We start from the raw sequence: 17,704 nt of genomic DNA, 5'->3' as shown, positions 1-17,704 counted from the left end.
TCTCAAGAATGACAAACAAAGCCAATGTGAGCAAACCCTACTGGCCTTTGGCGAGACATCTGATCATATTCATTACTTTGTGGTCACTTTTCAGAATTTGAGAATTCTAAGGGAGTAGTGGGTGAGCTTCTAGAAATGTCACTCCCAGTTGCTAGAGAGCTGCCATCTTTACATTGCCTGATCTTTATAAAGGTGTAATCTTGTGTTATATATTGTTACCTTAAGGGTATTCACACACAGGAAAGCTTATTTCTACATTTTTCATTTTCAGTTTTATTGAAATTTAAAATGTATTGAAAAAAAACCCACAATTTATCTCAATCGAGTTAATTCTCAGAAGAGTAATCAATGTCCCAATGATACTTTGAATTATACATCCCTAAGACAGAAATGGGTCTCTTTCCCACACCCAATACCCACAACATCCCAGAAGTGTCTATCCTACCCCATCTCCCCAGGCCTGGTGCTTAGGGTTGTTATTGATTCCACCTTGTCCTTCACTTCTCATATCTAGTTACTTACAAAATTGTGTCACTTTCACATTAGCAATATTTCCAAAATATTGTCTTCTAGCACCCAAGATGCCACTAAAATTCTGAATCACTTTCTCATCATATCACACCTGGACTACTGTCACTTTTATTATTTGGTCTGTCCCTCCAAAGACTTTCACCTCTCCAGTTCATAATGAACACTGTTGCCAGGCTCATACACCTCAGTAACTGCTCCTCATCAGCCATTACATTCTGGCTTCAGAATAAAATTCAAACTAATGACCTTCACATTCAAAGTAGTTCTCAAGTCTGCCTGATTATACATTTCTAAATTCATATTGACCAAACCACATTTCTTTAGGGAAGCTTCTCCTTATCTAACCTATCATAGCTTTAGTGTTCATTGTATGCTGCTAAATGCAATGTTGAGTGCCACATCTCATCTGATATTGCCCATCCCTACACCTTGTATCTTAAATGGCACTTGGGTGAAAATATTTTCCCCAATCAAAGGTGCGGGCTAATGGAGCCAGCACTCTGATTGGGGGGCTAACAGTAGTTTTTTTCTTTTTTAATTTCCCCCCACCAGCACCAGGACATGGCCATGTTGGGCCATTTTTTATTAAAAGAAACTACTGTTACCCCAACCAGAGTCTGAGCTCCATATGCCGCATCTTTGGTTGGGGAAAATATTTTTGCCCAACAGGTGCCCTTTAACCCCTTCTTCTTTTAGGTTGAAAGATCTTTTGGGCAGGCCTTTTTACCTCTTGGTTATTATTTGTTTGCCTTTATTCTTATATGTTTAAGGTACACCTATGTATTTACAGTGCTGCAGAATATACTAATAATGATGATAATAATACTAATGAAAAATAATAATACAAATGAATTTACATGTAGTACTATTATGATATAAGATGTAAAGTTATAGCGAACTAAGCAGCCCCCTTACTCCAGCTTGTAGCTTTAACCTAAAAATGGCTCCGGATGAGACCTACTGTATATTCCTCAGGGGGTGAGCCCTCGCAACAGTGTGGAGCAAGGTGACCAGATTTTCAGAGTGAAATCCAGGGACAGGGAAATGCGCCATGGCAAATTTTTTTAGACCACGCCCACTGTGCAAGTCACTCCCACTAAGCACTCCCCATTTTACAAATCCACCATCTGTGAATATATAAATGAATGCAGTTCCATGTATAATACCCCCAGAGCTCATAGCGGCAATTCCATGTAGAAATACCCCAGAACTGATAATAGGATGGCACAGAGATTATTTCAGGTATAAATACCAGCAGAATTCATAGCAAGGTGGCACAGAGGCAATTCCATGTAGAAATACCACAGAACTCACAGTAGGATGGCACAGAAATTATTTCATGTACATTTCCACAGTAAAAAAAATATGTTTATGGAGGAAGCAAAATTAAAGTCCCCCCCCCTCCAAAATATAACAGGGAGGCCAGAGCCCCAGTGATTGTAAAAGAAACTCGGGAGTGTTTAACTTGTAAGCTAAACTACAACTCACAAATCTACATCAGTCTTGGAGTAAGGGCAAGAAAAATGCAGCCACAAGCTAATTATCCTTTCCCTTCATTATGTGAGATGCTGCAGAACTACAGCTTTCAACAAAACAATAGCGACGGCACATGCCAGGCATCCTACCAGTCACCCAACCATTTAATCCAGCTATACTGGGAACTGTGACCATAATGTAGCGGTTTTCAAACCTTCCTGAAACACAAGCAGCGCTGGGGATTTTATGCTAAGCACAAAATTGGGGGCAGCTGAGCAGCAGGGCCAGTGATCGGAACAAGAGGGGGCATATTTATCAAGGGTCAAATTTTGAATTGAAAAAACTTGAAAATTCAAAAAGACCAACCGAAATTAAATCAAAAAAAATTGTCCGCCGGCAAAATGTTGCCAACGCCCATCGACTTTAATGGGTGTCGGCAACATTTTGGCGGCAGCAAATTTTTGGCCAAACAAAACGGGTCAAATTTGCCCAAGCCTACTCCTGGCTATCCCGGGTTTGGCTGCTAGATGGCGCTGAGGATTCTGCCAGAGGCTTTTGCCAGGGCTATTTATCTGAACCTCTCCTAAATTTTTTTGGCGGGGCGTGCGGCAAATTTTTTTTGATGCGTGTCATTTTTTTTGGATGTACAATGCCATACAAGCCTATGGGCATAATTTCTGTGGTAAATCGCCATACTATGACCCAGGAAATGGGGAATTACTCCTTTCTTTAGACTAAGTGTCCCCTTTGTGCCCAATCTTTAAATGGGGATACATTTACCTGTCCCCTACAATAGCATTAGGACAAAAGGGTGGGGCTAACCCGTGATGCTGGCTCATTAGCAAATGAATAGTGATGGGTGAATATTTGCTGCTTTGCAGAAAAATTTGTGAATTTCCTGCAAAATTTGTGAACCGGCAAAAAATGCGCGAAATGGCTGGGTCCTCTTTAAGGTACTAAAAAACACCCTCCTCTTTAAAATAAAAGGGAAAAAAGGGATTATTTGTCCATATATTGCAATATATTCAAAGTCATCCCTGGTCTGGCCAGTCCTACACTTATCATTTTTTTTATTCAAGTTTATTAACTTTTTTATCTGAAAATTTTAACTTGAATTTTTATTACGTAATTTTACACAGGGAATAAGTTTTAGCTGCAACTTACTTTCCAAGGTTAAAACTCCCAAATGATTGTCCTTTTTATTTCCCACCTGGCCTGCATTTAACCGGCCTTGTCAGTAAAAATGATGCTTGATGCCAGGTCTGGACTGGGAGTCAAAATAGTCCCTGGCATTTCAAGTACAGAGGCCCAATCAGCTCCCCACCAGCCCACTAAATAGTGACTTTCTTTGGCATCTTATAGCAGCCCCTCTGGCATTTGCCACAACCCACAGATTGCCAGTCCGGGCCTGCTTGATTTCAATGTTATTAAAAGGGAAAATAAGCAAAAATATAGGACTGCTGGTAGGTGGCAACTATTGGTACAACTCTAACCACACCAGGGGCTTTCACTCAGGACTGGGCCTTCTGTTTGTAGTGAGAGGATTCCCAAAATATTGTGATGTTATAAAGATGCAAATGAATGAACATTGGGAATTCTTTAGAAGGCAAACGTATTTATGCAGCAACCGGATGGTAACAAGTCACTATACTTGTTGCCTAATACAGTGATAATGTAATATAATGAGCAATAAGGCTACAGTATATGATCATAAAAAGGTAGAACTAATACAATATAACCTTTAACAAAAAATATGACCAATTCTTTATGGCCTCACATAATCTGCTACTGTACACTGCTTGTAGAATGGGAATCCTCTCTCTCTCTCTATAGATAAATACCCTCATTATCACTGAGGCCTCTATGCTGGGTTGCCAGGAGTCTTAGGGGGTTATTTACTAAGCTCCGAATACCCGAAATTCCCTGAAATCCGAATTTTTTTTATAAAATCTGACTTTTAAAAAATCACGAATTCTTCAGAATTTATTAAACCCCGAGGGCCAAAGACACGGCATCTCAAACCTGTCGAGGTTTCATAAAAGTCAATGGGAACAGTGTCAGGGGTTGTGTGTGATTTTTGGTTGTGTCTGGGGTTTTGGGCAATTTCACAATGTTTTCGGAGCTTTTGGGTGAAACCTATGAAAATTTCCGAGATTTCGGGGAAAATTCTTGAAAAAAACGCGAAAATCGGAGCTTTTCCCGCAAAGCAAATTTTCGGGAAAATATAATAATAAATAAGCGTTAAAAACCCGTGCGGGTTAGATCGGAGTTTGTAGCAGCCAATATTGAGATAAATTCGGACCTTGATAAATAACCCCCTTATTGTGTACAAACAGGGTATTAACCAACTAAACAGCCTTTGACTGCTCAGCTACCCTGTCTGGCTAAGTGACTATTGACCCACTAGTAATCCTAGCTAGGAACTAAGAGAAATGTCTCCCAAAGGAATAGATTTATTCTATCTCAATGGCTGCCTGTAGTAGTTACCTGTACATCCAAAGAGGAAGTTCCATACACAAGTGGAAACAGTTGCCAAGTGGAAAAACCATCTCTGAACAGAGGAGGGGCCTGTGACTCCACTTGTCATTAGCCTACAATGCTGCTTTGACATCCTTACACTGGTGGCTTCACAACAATTCACACTTCCAGTCATGTACATCAAAAGATTAACATCTGCCTCAATGAAAATCATGGTACCCTTGTGACTGGATCCCACTTTCACACATCTGTGAGTTTCAGCCAACACCTTCCTGAAGTTCAATGGAACCAATGTGATTGAATATCTGTGACTTTACTACTCTCAAGGGTTTAAATGCTGAGGAAGTCCCTACCACTTCAGTTAAACAGAAGAAACCACTTGGATGAGTGGTGAAATGTTTCCAAGAGAAAACTCTCAATTTCCAATTGATTTTGAATTATTTCTACAAGAAACTGCATACAGTGAACATACACATAGCAGCCATCTTGTTGCTTTCAGGGCTAATTCTTTTAAATCTTCCAACATGGACGAAAATGGGTACAAATCTGATGGCACATTATGAAACATGTAATGGCATTTATCTGCTCTCCAACTCCTTTTCTACATCATGAAACCTCAGAAGTATATACTGGAAAGTGAGGACAGATTGAACATTCGACAGATCCTTCTTGACCATTATCTAATAGAATTGTGGGTGCTATATATAATCTTAGCAAATATTCCACCTCTCCTTATAACTAACATATACAGAACAAGTGTCTCACAGCCTGAGGATCATAAAAAGGAAGCCAGAGGAATGTAAACTCTTATTACTGGTATAGCCAATATTTTCATATAATAATTTTGATAATCAACTATGATCTGCTTCATGGTTTAAAAGTACAGTACATGTGTGGCCTTTATGGAATGAGTAGCTGTTAAGACTCAGATGATGATTTGGTGAACTCAATTTCTCATTGTCTATTTCATTCATGAGTTATACAGAGGAATAACAGAATATCACATGTATGCACTCATATATTTGTGTTTCAATATCTTTATTTTGGATAAATTAATATAAGTATTAAGCAAAACAAGCTGATTTGTCAGAATGTTTTTGAGAATACAGTAGAACCCCCATTTTACGTTTTTCAGGGTACCACAAAAAATTTGTAAAATCCAGGAAAATGTAAAATGAGGGAAAAGTATCATGCATAATATATAGATGGGGCCCCAAAACAACAAAGTAAAATGAGGGAAAACTTCAAATCGGGGGTGTAAAATTGAGGTTTCACTGTATCAAACTTTTCTATTTATATTTTTCCCCATGAGGTTTTCTTTGGAGTTCATGTTGGGTTTGAACAATATAATAAAACATTTTGGGAAGAACATGCAGGCCACAAGAGCCCAACTGGAAATCAGAATGGCAAAGACTTCCATGGAAACAGTATACGTGCCCTGGGCACTGAGAGAGGCTGGAATAAAGTACACCCAGACACTGAGGAAGGCCAACGTACTGAATGTTATTAATTTGGCCTCATTGAAGTTGTCAGGGAGTCTCCTGGCCAGGAAAGCTACAGTGAAACTGACAGAGGCTAAAAATCCAAGATATCCCAGCATGCACCAGAAGGCAAATGGAGAATTTTCATTGCACTCTACAACAATGATTCCAGGTTTAGCTTCAATATTGTATTGAGGGAAAGGAGGAGAGACAGACAACCAAAAGATACATAAAATGAATTGAATGAGGGTGCAGATGACAATGATCATATAAGGTACATAAGGAGTTGTCCATTTTTTGAGGTTGCTCCCAGGTTTAGTGGCTTTGAAGGCAAAAACAACAATTATGGTTTTGGCCAAAATGCAGGATACACAGAGGGCAAAGACAAGACCAAATGCAGCCTGACGTAGAAGGCACTTCTCAGGTTGGGGGTAACCAATGAAAGCCAAAGCACAGAGGAAACACAAAGACAGAGATACTAAGAGAATGCAACTCACATGAAAGTTATTGGCTCTCACAATTGGGGTGGATTTATACTGGATAAAAAGTTGAAAGATAAAAACTGGAACCACAGAAGAGAAAGAACTTGTAGCTGCCATGGTGATCCCCAGTGGATCATTATAGGAAAGGAACTCAGTTGGTTTTGGGAAACATCTGTCTCTTTTGTTGTTGGGCCACGTGTCCCAGGGACAACTCCAACACTCAAATGAATCTGTAAGCATACAGTTGAAAAAGTCAAATATTTGAGAAAACTGGATCCCAGTTGACATTTCATATTTATGCAGAGACCCATAAGTATAATGGCCCCTATGGATTCATTCTCCTACCAGGGCCTCATTTCCTTGTTGCTGGGTTAAACCCCATTTAATCATTTGTACTTATTTACATACCCAGTTCATTGGCCTGTAGTTTGATGTAGGGATGCACCGAATCCACTATTTTGGATTCGGCCGAACCCCCGAATCCTTCTCGAAAAATTCGGCCGAACCGAATCAAAATCCTAATTTGCATATGCAAATTAGGGGTGGGAAGGGGAAACTATTTTTTACTTCCTTGTTTTGTGACAAAAAGTCACACAATTTTCCTCCCCACCCCTAATTTACATATGCAAATTAGGATTCAGTTCGGCCTGGCAGAAGGATTCGTCCAAATCCAAATCCTGCTGAAAAAGGCCGAATCCCCAACCGAATCCTGAATTCAGTGCATCCCTAGTTTGATGACCATAACTTGCATCACTGTAACATAATGCTTTGCAGGGAGGGGGGGTCCTTCCTCTTTGGCCTGCAGCAGTTGATATGGCATTTGTCTTTTTAAAGGAATAGTTAAATCAAAAAATTAAAGTGCTTTTAAGTAATGAATAAATTATGTAGTGTTGCCCTGTACTGGGAAAACTGATGTACTTGCTTCAATAACACTACTATAGTTTATATAAACAAGCTGCTGTGTAGCCATGGGGGCAGCCATTCAAGCACAGGATACACAGTAGATAACAGATAAGTACTACTATAGTTTATATAAACAAGCTGCTGTGTAGCCATGGGGGCAGCCATTCAAGCACAGGATACACAGTAGATAACAGATAAGTACTACTATAGTTTATATAAAAAAGCTGCTGTGTAGCCATGGGGGCAGCCATTCCAACACAGGATACACAGTAGATAACAGATAAGTACTACTATAGTTTATATAAAAAATCTGCTGTGTAGCCATGGGGGCAGCCATTCCAACACAGGATACACAGTAGATAACAGATAAGTACTACTATAGTTTATATAAACAAGCTGCTGTGTAGCCATGGGGGCAGCCATTCAAGCATAGGTTACACAGTAGATAACAGATAAGTACTACTATAGTTTATATAAACAAGCTGCTGTGTAGCCATGGGGGCAGCCATTCAAGCACAGGACACACAGTAGATAACAGATAAGTACTACTATAGTTTATATAAACAAGCTGCTGTGTAGCCATGGGGGCAGCCATTCAAGCACAGGATACACAGTAGATAACAGATAAGTACTACTATAGTTTATATAAACAAGCTGCTGTGTAGCCATGGGGCAGCCATTCAAGCACAGGATACACAGTAGATAACAGATAAGTACTACTATAGTTTATATAAACAAGCTGCTGTGTAGCCATGGGGGCAGCCATTCAAGCACAGGATACACAGTAGATAACAGATAAGTACTACTATAGTTTATATAAACAAGCTGCTGTGTAGCCATGGGGCAGCCATTCAAGCACAGGATACACAGTAGATAACAGATAAGTACTACTATAGTTTATATAAACAAGCTGCTGTGTAGCCATGGGGGCAGCCATTCAAGCACAGGATACACAGTAGATAACAGATAAGTACTACTATAGTTTATATAAACAAGCTGCTGTGTAGCCATGGGGCAGCCATTCAAGCACAGGACACACAGTAGATAACAGATAAGTACTACTATAGTTTATATAAACAAGCTGCTGTGTAGCCATGGGGGCAGCCATTCAAGCACAGGCTACACAGTAGATAACAGATAAGTACTACTATAGTTTATATAAACAAGCTGCTGTGTAGCCATGGGGGCAGCCATTCAAGCACAGGATACACAGTAGATAACAGATAAGTACTACTATAGTTTATATAAACAAGCTGCTGTGTAGCCATGGGGGCAGCCATTCAAGCACAGGACACACAGTAGATAACAGATAAGTACTACTATAGTTTATATAAACAAGCTGCTGTGTAGCCATGGGGGCAGCCATTCAAGCACAGGACACACAGTAGATAACAGATAACCACTCCAGAATCCCACTACAGAGCTTATCTGTTATCTATGATGTATCCTGTGCCTTTCTCGTTTTTTCAGCTTTGAATGGCTGCCCCCACAGATACCTAGCAGTTTGTTTATGTAAAGTATAGTTTCTGAAGCAAACACAGAACTTTAATTTAATAACTATAAAATACTTGAATTTTTTTGATGTTACTGTTCCTTTAAGCTTAAATAGGGTTACATTTAGAATAACTGAGCTGTCATTTTATAGAGCAGTTTTAGGGCAGATCTACAGCACACATTTTTAAACTTAATTAACTTTTTTTTGCAGTCTTTCTTTTATATGTATTCACGATGAATCCTGATTAAAAAAAAGTCAGAACAAAATACAAAAACTGCATAGTACCATTGTTTCAACACGGTTGCATTACTCTGCTTTGAGTAGGGCTGTTTTAGGGAGCACAGTGGGGTTCAGGAGGGTGACCATCCCAGGAGTCTTAACTTAAGTACATAGGGTTTGTTCTCCTTAAATAAATATACAATAACTAATTTGCCCGAATGCATCAGATACACTTCTCATTGACCTCTATGGAATTCTGGTAGGTTTTAGTTGGTGAAAATTAGAGTTTTAAGTATTTGAATGTAGCTACAGTACATCCAATATTACTTTTGCCATCATTTCATCAAATTGCAGAAAAAAACACAATAAATGTAATAAATTGGCCCCTGTATATTTTTTATTCCTCGTCATCATTAGTGATGGGTGGATTTCTCTAATTTCGCCGAAAAAAAACGTGAATTTCGGCAAAAAACAGCAAAAAATGTGTGATACTCAAAAATTGGCGATTTTGACGCAAGCGACTTTTCAGACGCGCGTCCAACATATTCTGATACTGGCGAATTTTCGCTAATTTATTCGCCAGTGACGAAACACCTAAATTCGCTATAGGCAAATTTATTCGCCCTTCACTAATCATCATTCATTTAAATTCCATCATACATTACGGTTTATAAATATAGTTGGTATTTGGTACAATCGGGTTATGGTATGGTTGAATTACCTGTCTGGTTGGAGATCTCTCCTTGGGCACATGGAATACACTGAAAGCAGCACAATGGTTCTCCTCTTTTAATGACTTTCTTGAAGCCTACTGGACAACTTTCACTACAAACAGAGAGGGGGGTCTAGAACAACCACAGATATATATTATGTTATGGGATGGAACCCATTGTAAGCTACATGTGATGCAAAAGTTCAATGAATTATTATGACTTACCTTCTGATTTACTGTAGCCCACCATATCAAGCTTGTATTGATGCTAAATATCTCTCCAGATTCATACTGAACATCATAGCTGCCTACTTTCACCTGTTTCATGGTACCATCTGCTCTTGGTTGCCAGTTGACAATATCATAAACAGCTGGTGGGTTTCCATTCTTATCAAAGTAAACCATCCTTTTGTTGTCCATCTTTACTTTGACTTTATAAAAATATTTCAGTAACTGTTTAAAGAAGACATTGCATTGGGTCATCTGACGTTGCCATTCTTCAGAATATGTAAGAGATCAACTTTTTGCATTTAGCAATGAGAAGAAATGTCTATTTTTCTCAGAAAGGGCAAATGATAATCACTACCTTATGAGCTCCCCTTTAGGGATGGGCGAATTTGACCCATTTCATTTCGCCAAAAATTTAAAGTATATGGGCATCAAAAAAATGTTGTTGCGCGGCAAATTTTTTGTTATTTTGACGCACAATGCCATACAAGTCTATGGGCGTAATTTTTCGGCGAAACAAGACAAAAAAATTTGCCCATCCCTACTCCCCTTCAAAATTGTTATTTCCCTAAGGTGTAGCCTATTTTGCTTTGTATGCAGCTTTTATTCTATGTGATTTGGAGTGTGAGTAGTGATCGGCGAATTTGGGGTGTTTTGTGAAAAATTTCCCGCGAAAAGGCAAAAAACTTGCGAAATGGCACCGGCGTCTCGTTTTTGACGGTGTCACTTTTTTTTGATGCTGGTGAATTTACACTGCGGTTTCGCGAATCACGGGAATTTGCCGCAAATTCATGCCTGGTGAATACATTCACCCATCACTGAGTGTGAGATCTATATTTGGTGCAGTTATCTGACCAACTGATTCACCTGCTAGTTAGATATTGTCCAATTTGTCTATCCATATAGCAGATGGATTGAAAAGGAACTTCCAAGCATAAAAGGAATCCATACATATAGGGGCAGATTTATCAAGGATCGAAGTGAATTTGAGGAAATTTTCGAAGTCAAACAATTTGAAATTCAAAGTAATTTTTTGGATACTTCGTCAATCGAATACGATACTACGACTTCAAATTCGATTTGACGTAAAATCGATAATCGAAGTACTGTCTCTTTAAAAAAAACTTCAATTTCAATACTTCGCCAAATGAAACCTGCCGAAGTGCTATGTTAGCCTATGGGGATCTTCTAGAGCATTTTTATAAGTTTTTGGAAGTCAAAGTCAAATTATTCGATCGATCGCTGAAATCCTTCCATTTAATCGTTCGATCGAACAATTTTACTTCGACCGCAGGATACCCAAATTCGATGAAAAAAACGTTGACTTCGATATTCGAAGTATTTGAATTCGATGGTTGAATTTCGAAGTATTTTTAACTTGACCAAACAAAATTAAGGGGCAGATTTTTCAAGAGTCGAATTTCGAAGTATTCGACTCTTGAAAAATCTGCCCCTTAATTTTGTTTGGTCAAACCAACTGCAATCCAGCACAATATGGTGTGTCCATACAATCAAGGGAGGAGTCCATAAATGCACATTTGGGGAGAGAAGTTTGTTGCCTTTAGAAGGACTACCAGGAACTTCTGGACTTGCAAGTTGAAACTATGATACATTTACCACATCTCTGTAGTGAAGAGTGTTGAACCAAAGATCATGGATCATGATCTCAAAAAGTTAAATATTTGAATTGTTTTAAACTTACAGATGAAGCCATTTGGATTGTGTGTTTAACACAGAATATCTAAACACATTTAACCCATTTATTCCATTTAACACAGAAAATGGCGTCACTGCATCTCATCGAAATAAAGCGTTCACCATTGGGAACAATGGAGTTTTGGTCTGCTAATTAATAGGTTAAATGCATGAAATGGGGTTATATGACTTTAGATAACACAGTTTCTTCAGTTTATTAGTGATGGGCGAATTTATTCGCCAGGCGCGAATTCGCGGCGAATTTGCGCGATTCGCGTCCAGCTAATAAATTCGCAAAACGCCCGTGAAAATTCGCCGAAAAAATTCGCCGGCGTCAAAAAAATTTTTTTCGAAAAATGGACGCCGGCGTCAAAAACGGGCGCCGGCGTAGAAAAAACGGGCGCCGGCGTCAAAAACGAGACGCCAGCGCCGTTTCGCAAATTTTTCGCCGTTTCGCGAATTTCGCGCGAAATTCGCAAATTTTTCGGCGAAGCGAAACGGCGCAAATTCGCCCATCACTACAGTTTATCCAAGTCATGATGGATTTAACACACAAATCCAAGTGGCTTCATCTGTACATTAAATCTATGATTAATCTGCCCCATCTCTGCAGTTGAATAGAATATGCAATGAGGCTGGTATAGAAAATAAAATATTTCATATTTTTGTTACTACCGTATATACTCGAGTATATAGCCCCCAAAATATGCTGAAAAACTTATGCTTATGCTCGGGTCAAGCGCAAAAACAGTCGCCGGCGTCCAAGAATGGTCGTCTGCATCCAAAAACGAGACGCCGGCACCTCCAATGGGAGCAAAAACCCTCAATTTTTTGATTGAAACTTACCAGAAGCTGCTGCATTTCTCACCCTCGGCTTATACTCGAGTCAATAAGCTTTCCCAGTTTTTGGAGGTAAAATTAGGTACCTCGGCTTATACTCGGGACGGCTTATACTCGAGTATATATGGTAAGTTCTTTGTACCACTAATCATTTTATTTTCCATCAATAAAAGTAAAGTTACATTACAAGAATAAAAAAAATTCAAATGAAAGCAGTAACAATAGTTTTGATTCATCCTTTTACCTGCCATGGTTTAATATTTCTTAAGTCTGAACATTTTCCGCCAGTCAAAGGTCCATCTAGTGGTTGACAATGGCTAAAGTCATCAAGAGCTTTCGCTATGACATACACTGCGGTATAGATATTGTAGGAAGATCTCAAGCTGGAAACATCATTGTAGCTGTTTTGCACCAGTTCTAGATTTTCATCTCTTGTGCATGGCTGATCTACGTTGCTTATCTTAACAGTAAGGTTTGTCATACTAGAAAGCCTACATCCAAAAATCTCTTCCCAAAGTCTTTGTAACCAAGGTATCCCTGGTGTGGTCATAAGATTAATAGAATTTAGATAGTCCTTAAACCCTTGAATTTCTGAGCTATGGAAGGCAAAACCAATCGATCCAGATAGAATGGATGAATATTTTCCCACTGATAAATCAGTTGAAATGGACCAGGCTTCACTTGCAACAAGGGTTTTTCCAGTAATGTTCTGTTTTAGCATTTCCTCCAGAAGAGGTATTAGGTAGGTGTCAACAGAAAATACAATTATTACATTGGCACTGGACTCCTTTATTATTTTTACAGTGCTTGGTAAGTTTTTGTAGACCAGGTTGCTTGAGATGTGTATAGTGTAGGCAATACATGCTCCTTCCTTTATTATCTCCTGTTTAATGAGCTCGGTTGCCTCATTGCCATATTCATCATTCACAGCAAGAAGTCCCACCCACGTCCAATTAAAATACACCACCAACTGAGCAAGTCCCCTAGACTGAAAGACATCACTTGGTACAGTCCTAAAAAAAGAGGGGAATTGAATTCTATCATTCAAAAGAGAGCTGGTGGAGTAGTAGCTGATCTGTTGAGGAAAAAAATACAGTTTATGGTTTTTATGAAATAAGTCTTAGTCATTTAAGTCCACAGACACAAAAACTAATACTCTGGTAGAACTGTGATGTCACATGATCTTGCTGCTTGACCTGAATTGAAGTATAGCTCATGCAACAACTTTTCTCCCTTTTTGTATCCAGTGTTGGTAAATCCCATTAATTGTATTGGTATAACATGTGCATTTAAATTTGCTACTCTAGATATTCTTAGAACACTATGTCAGGGTGACATTTAGGGGCCTATTTATGATTTTTACTGGTTAAGTTTTTTAGGACACAGTCTTGAATTTTTAGAGAAAAAAAGAGATATTTCTTACACCACAAAGCTGCTAAACATCTGAATCTGAAAATACTCCATCTCATGAGGTCATGTAGAAGTCAATGGCAGATGTCCCCTTTATAATTTGACGATGTTTCTTGACAATAATCCAAATTTTCATGCGATTTTGCTGAGACTTTTCCCACACTGACTTCTTTGAGTTGATTTTTTGATAAATGAGTTAAATTTGTAGATGGGAGTTACTGTAGATCAACTTTGTTTTAATAAAATTAAAATGTTGGACTGGGATGCCAGGGGCCCACCAGAAAACCTTAGGCTAAGGGCCCACTTTCTAAATTATTATACCTCCTAATTTCTAAATTATTATACCTCCTCACTCAATTTATTTATTCTCCTAGTCTCTTTTATCTATATATTTTATCCTATTCTTCCATTATTAAGCCTCTTTGTTCCCATAAAGAAATAGGGAATGACCATGAAAAAGGCCAAATTGTTAGAAGCAAGAGGCCCACTCACACCTGGGCCCACGGGAATTTTCCTGGTATCCACGTGGGCCAGTCAGACACTGGTCCTGGTAGAGCGCTGGAGATTAAAACTGTACGGCATATTCTAGATGGGGCCTTACCAGCACTCTGTACAGTGGAAGAATAACCCCCTCCTCCAGCAAAACTATGAACTTTTTAATAAGACCTTGTTTCCCCTTGAAGTTGCTGACTGGCATTGCTTTCTACAGGGTAGTTTATTATCTACAAGGACTGCAAGATCCTTTTCCATTATGGATTTGCCTAGTGCAGTCCCATTAAGGGTATCAGTGGCTTGCATATTTTTACATCCCAGGTGCAGGACTTTACATTTATCAACATTAAATCCCATCTGCTACTTAGCTGCCCAGATTGCCAGTTTGTCAAAATCCTGCTGCAAAGAAGCTGCATCCTGGATGGAATTAATTAGGCTGATAGTTTTGTATCATCTGCAAACACTGATACATTACTTACAATACCCTCCCCTAAGTCATTAATGAACAAGTTAAATAAAAGTGGACCCAATACCGAGCCCTGAGGGACCCCACTAAGAACCTTAATCCAAGTAGAGAATGTCCCATTAACAACCACCCTCTGTACCCGATCCTGTAGCCAGTTTCCTATCCATGTGCAAACGCCTTCATTAAGCCCAACAGACCTTAGTTTAGAAAGCAGACGTTTGTGGGGCACAGTATCAAACGCTTTGGCAAAATCCAAATAGATCACATCTACTGCCCCCCACTGTCCAGCATCTTACTTACCTCATCATAAAAAGCAATCAAATTAGTCTGACATGACCTATCCTTCATAAAACCATGCTGATTGCTGCTCATAATGCCATTCACTAGGACAACATTTTGAATGTGATCCCTTAACAAGCCTTCAAATAATTTGCCCACCACAGATGTCAAGTTTACTTGCCTATTACTGCCAGGCTGAGATCGTAATCCCTTTTTAAATATAGGAATTACATCAGATTTACTCCAATTTATAGAAAAAAGTCTAAAAAAATAGAGGCCAGTCTAAAACTGAACCAAGCTCTTTTAGAACCCGAGGGTCTATTCCATCTGACCCTGGTGCCTTGTTCACATTCATTTTTAATAAAGCTTTATAAACCAAATTCTGAGTCAGGCATTCACTAGTTAGCCCTTAAGGTGCTATAATTTGCTTTTCTGAAATTGACACTCCAAAAACTGAACTTTATATAATTGTAGCAGCAACAACTCAAATTTATCTGGTTATCGAAATGAAAAAAAGCTCAGATCATGATGACAAGAAACATCTTTAGGGACATCTGCCACTGAATTCTACATGGCCTCTACAGGCTTGAGATGGAGTATTTTTGGATTCCGATTTTTTTGCAGTTTTGGGATATAATAAATCTCTAAAAATGTGAGCTTTCCAGAGCTTGACCAGAAAAATGTGAGGTTTAATAAATAGATCCCTAAGTACAGAACCTCTAACTTTGCTATGAGCTGAGGAGGCCTGGCCAAATATTGGACAACAGGTACAGGTATGGGACCTGTTATTCAGAATACTCGGGCCTGGGGTTTGATAATCTTTCTGTAATTTGGATCTTCATACCTTAACTATAAAATCATGTAAACAATAAGGATTAATTATATCTTAGTTGGGATCAAGTACAAGCGACTGTTTTATTATTACACAGAAAAAGGAAATCATTTTTAAAAATGAATATTATTTGGATAAAATGGAGTCTATGGGAAACTGTCTCGCTGTAATTCAGAGCTTTCTGGATAATGGGTTTCCAGGTCCCATATATATATAATGTAAAATATAAAGTCATAACTCCACAGAGGGAATAAAAGAAAAAGGTACCTGAGGGAATTTGTACAGTCCCAGGATATGAGCCAGAAGAATGGAGTGAGATGACAATGAGTGACCAATGATGGCAACCAGAGGAGGAATTTCCTGGCAACAGTAATTTGGTATTGCTTGGCTTAGACCAGTTAGCATCCACAGTGTTCCCCACAGTTCACTTCGCAGAACACAACAGCCATCATAGGCATAGAAACCCAGAGTGTGGTTAGGGAGGAGTTCAGAACTTCTGTTGATCTCCTCCACCGCATACCTCAAGGCCTGGAACTGCTGGTAAAATTCAAAGTGGAACCTAAATGATGGAAAGGGGATAACTGATCTGAAAATCTATGGCTACAAATCAGAAATGTTACAACTGACCCGAAAAGAAGAGAGGGGCAGGCATTCCAACCATGGAACTTCTTTAAATGCCCCAAAACCAACTTCACTGTAGAGCAGTATAGACAAGCAATAGTATACTCTTTGGCGTCTGCTGGGTAAATCTTCTGGAATGTTGAGCATCGCTTCTTAGTGGTGGCAAACTTAGTTATCTATTCGTTTATACAACTACTGTATTTCAGTCAGTGGTGGTATGAATAGTATAGGTTTTGTGCTGGGCCTATAATAAAGAGCAGCTATATTATTCCAAAGCCTTGCAATTAGGAAAAGATTCTTACATTTTGCACAAATTTGGCGGTGGCTTCTCAAGGAATGATACCAGAGGATAAATACTGTCATCATGAATAGGAATCACAGCTCCTATAAGAAGGTCTCCAGGTACCAGAATCCCTTGGGGGGCTAAGAAAGTTGGGGTACCAGCAGAATAGAAGCCAGGAAAATGGTATGTCAGGGTGAGATGCCAAAATGTTCTGTATAAATGGGATGCCAGCCTGCAATAAAATAATAGTAAGCTGTACACACTGAGCACTTAGCACTATCATAATCATTGTACTAACAAGTGTATAGTATGCACACGTGGATCAATTATAGGTTTCTCATGATACCCGTACTGATTCTCCAACCCATGTTATATTTATGTACTGCATCAAGAAGACTTTGAACTCTACCAAAGCTAAAGGCTAGACAAAGGGCCCCAGTTCGCAGTAACTTTTTAGAATCACACCTGAAGAAGTTCTTGGGATACACACCTCACCTGAAATTTTGTGTGGTAGTGATGGGTGAATTTATTCACCAGGCATGGATTTGTGGCAAATTTCCAAGTTTTGCTGCCCACTAATGTTTTCGTGAAATTGAGGCGAAAAATTAGACGTGACATACAAATTGTTGCGCATCAAAAGTAGTAGAATGTCCATTGACTTTAATGCAATTGGACAAAATAGTCTTGCGTATAAAAATTGTTACTCAGGTCAAAATTATTTTAACGCCCAATGACTTCAATGCGTTTCTCAAATTTTTCCCCGTTTTGCAAATTTTAGATT

The 17,704-nt window shown here is 39.0% G+C and overlaps 1 protein-coding gene across 1 annotated transcript; it reads right to left on the bottom strand.

Moving 5' to 3' along the window:
* Positions 1–5,063: 5,063 nt before the first annotated feature.
* LOC108710406 (extracellular calcium-sensing receptor) lies at positions 5,064–16,787 on the bottom strand. Its single transcript, XM_041585657.1, has 7 exons — positions 16,678–16,787; positions 16,287–16,578; positions 12,785–13,615; positions 10,003–10,230; positions 9,787–9,910; positions 5,771–6,678; positions 5,064–5,165 (listed from the first exon to the last, which is right to left on the bottom strand). Exons 1-7 carry the CDS (start codon positions 16,785–16,787, stop codon positions 5,064–5,066), a joined length of 2,595 nt encoding a protein of 864 aa, XP_041441591.1.
* Between the last annotated feature and the right edge of the window lie 917 nt (positions 16,788–17,704).

The sequence above is a fragment of the Xenopus laevis genome, chromosome 3L, assembly GCF_017654675.1.
Source record: "Xenopus laevis strain J_2021 chromosome 3L, Xenopus_laevis_v10.1, whole genome shotgun sequence".
In the NCBI taxonomy this organism is placed as follows: domain Eukaryota; kingdom Metazoa; phylum Chordata; class Amphibia; order Anura; family Pipidae; genus Xenopus; species Xenopus laevis.
This window is presented reverse-complemented; position numbering and strand designations above follow the sequence as displayed.

Excerpts from the sequence above, each read along its gene's own strand:
- LOC108710406 (XM_041585657.1), bottom strand. The coding sequence starts at position 16,787 with ATGCTCAACATTCCAGAAGATTTACCCAGCAGACGCCAAAGAGTATAC. Across the intron at positions 13,616-16,286 it reads GACTGTACAAATTCCCTCAG|ATCAGCTACTACTCCACCAG; the intron begins GTACCTTTTTCT and ends TTTCCTCAACAG. Across the intron at positions 6,679-9,786 it reads AGAGATCTCCAACCAGACAG|ATTCATTTGAGTGTTGGAGT; the intron begins GTAATTCAACCA and ends GTATGCTTACAG.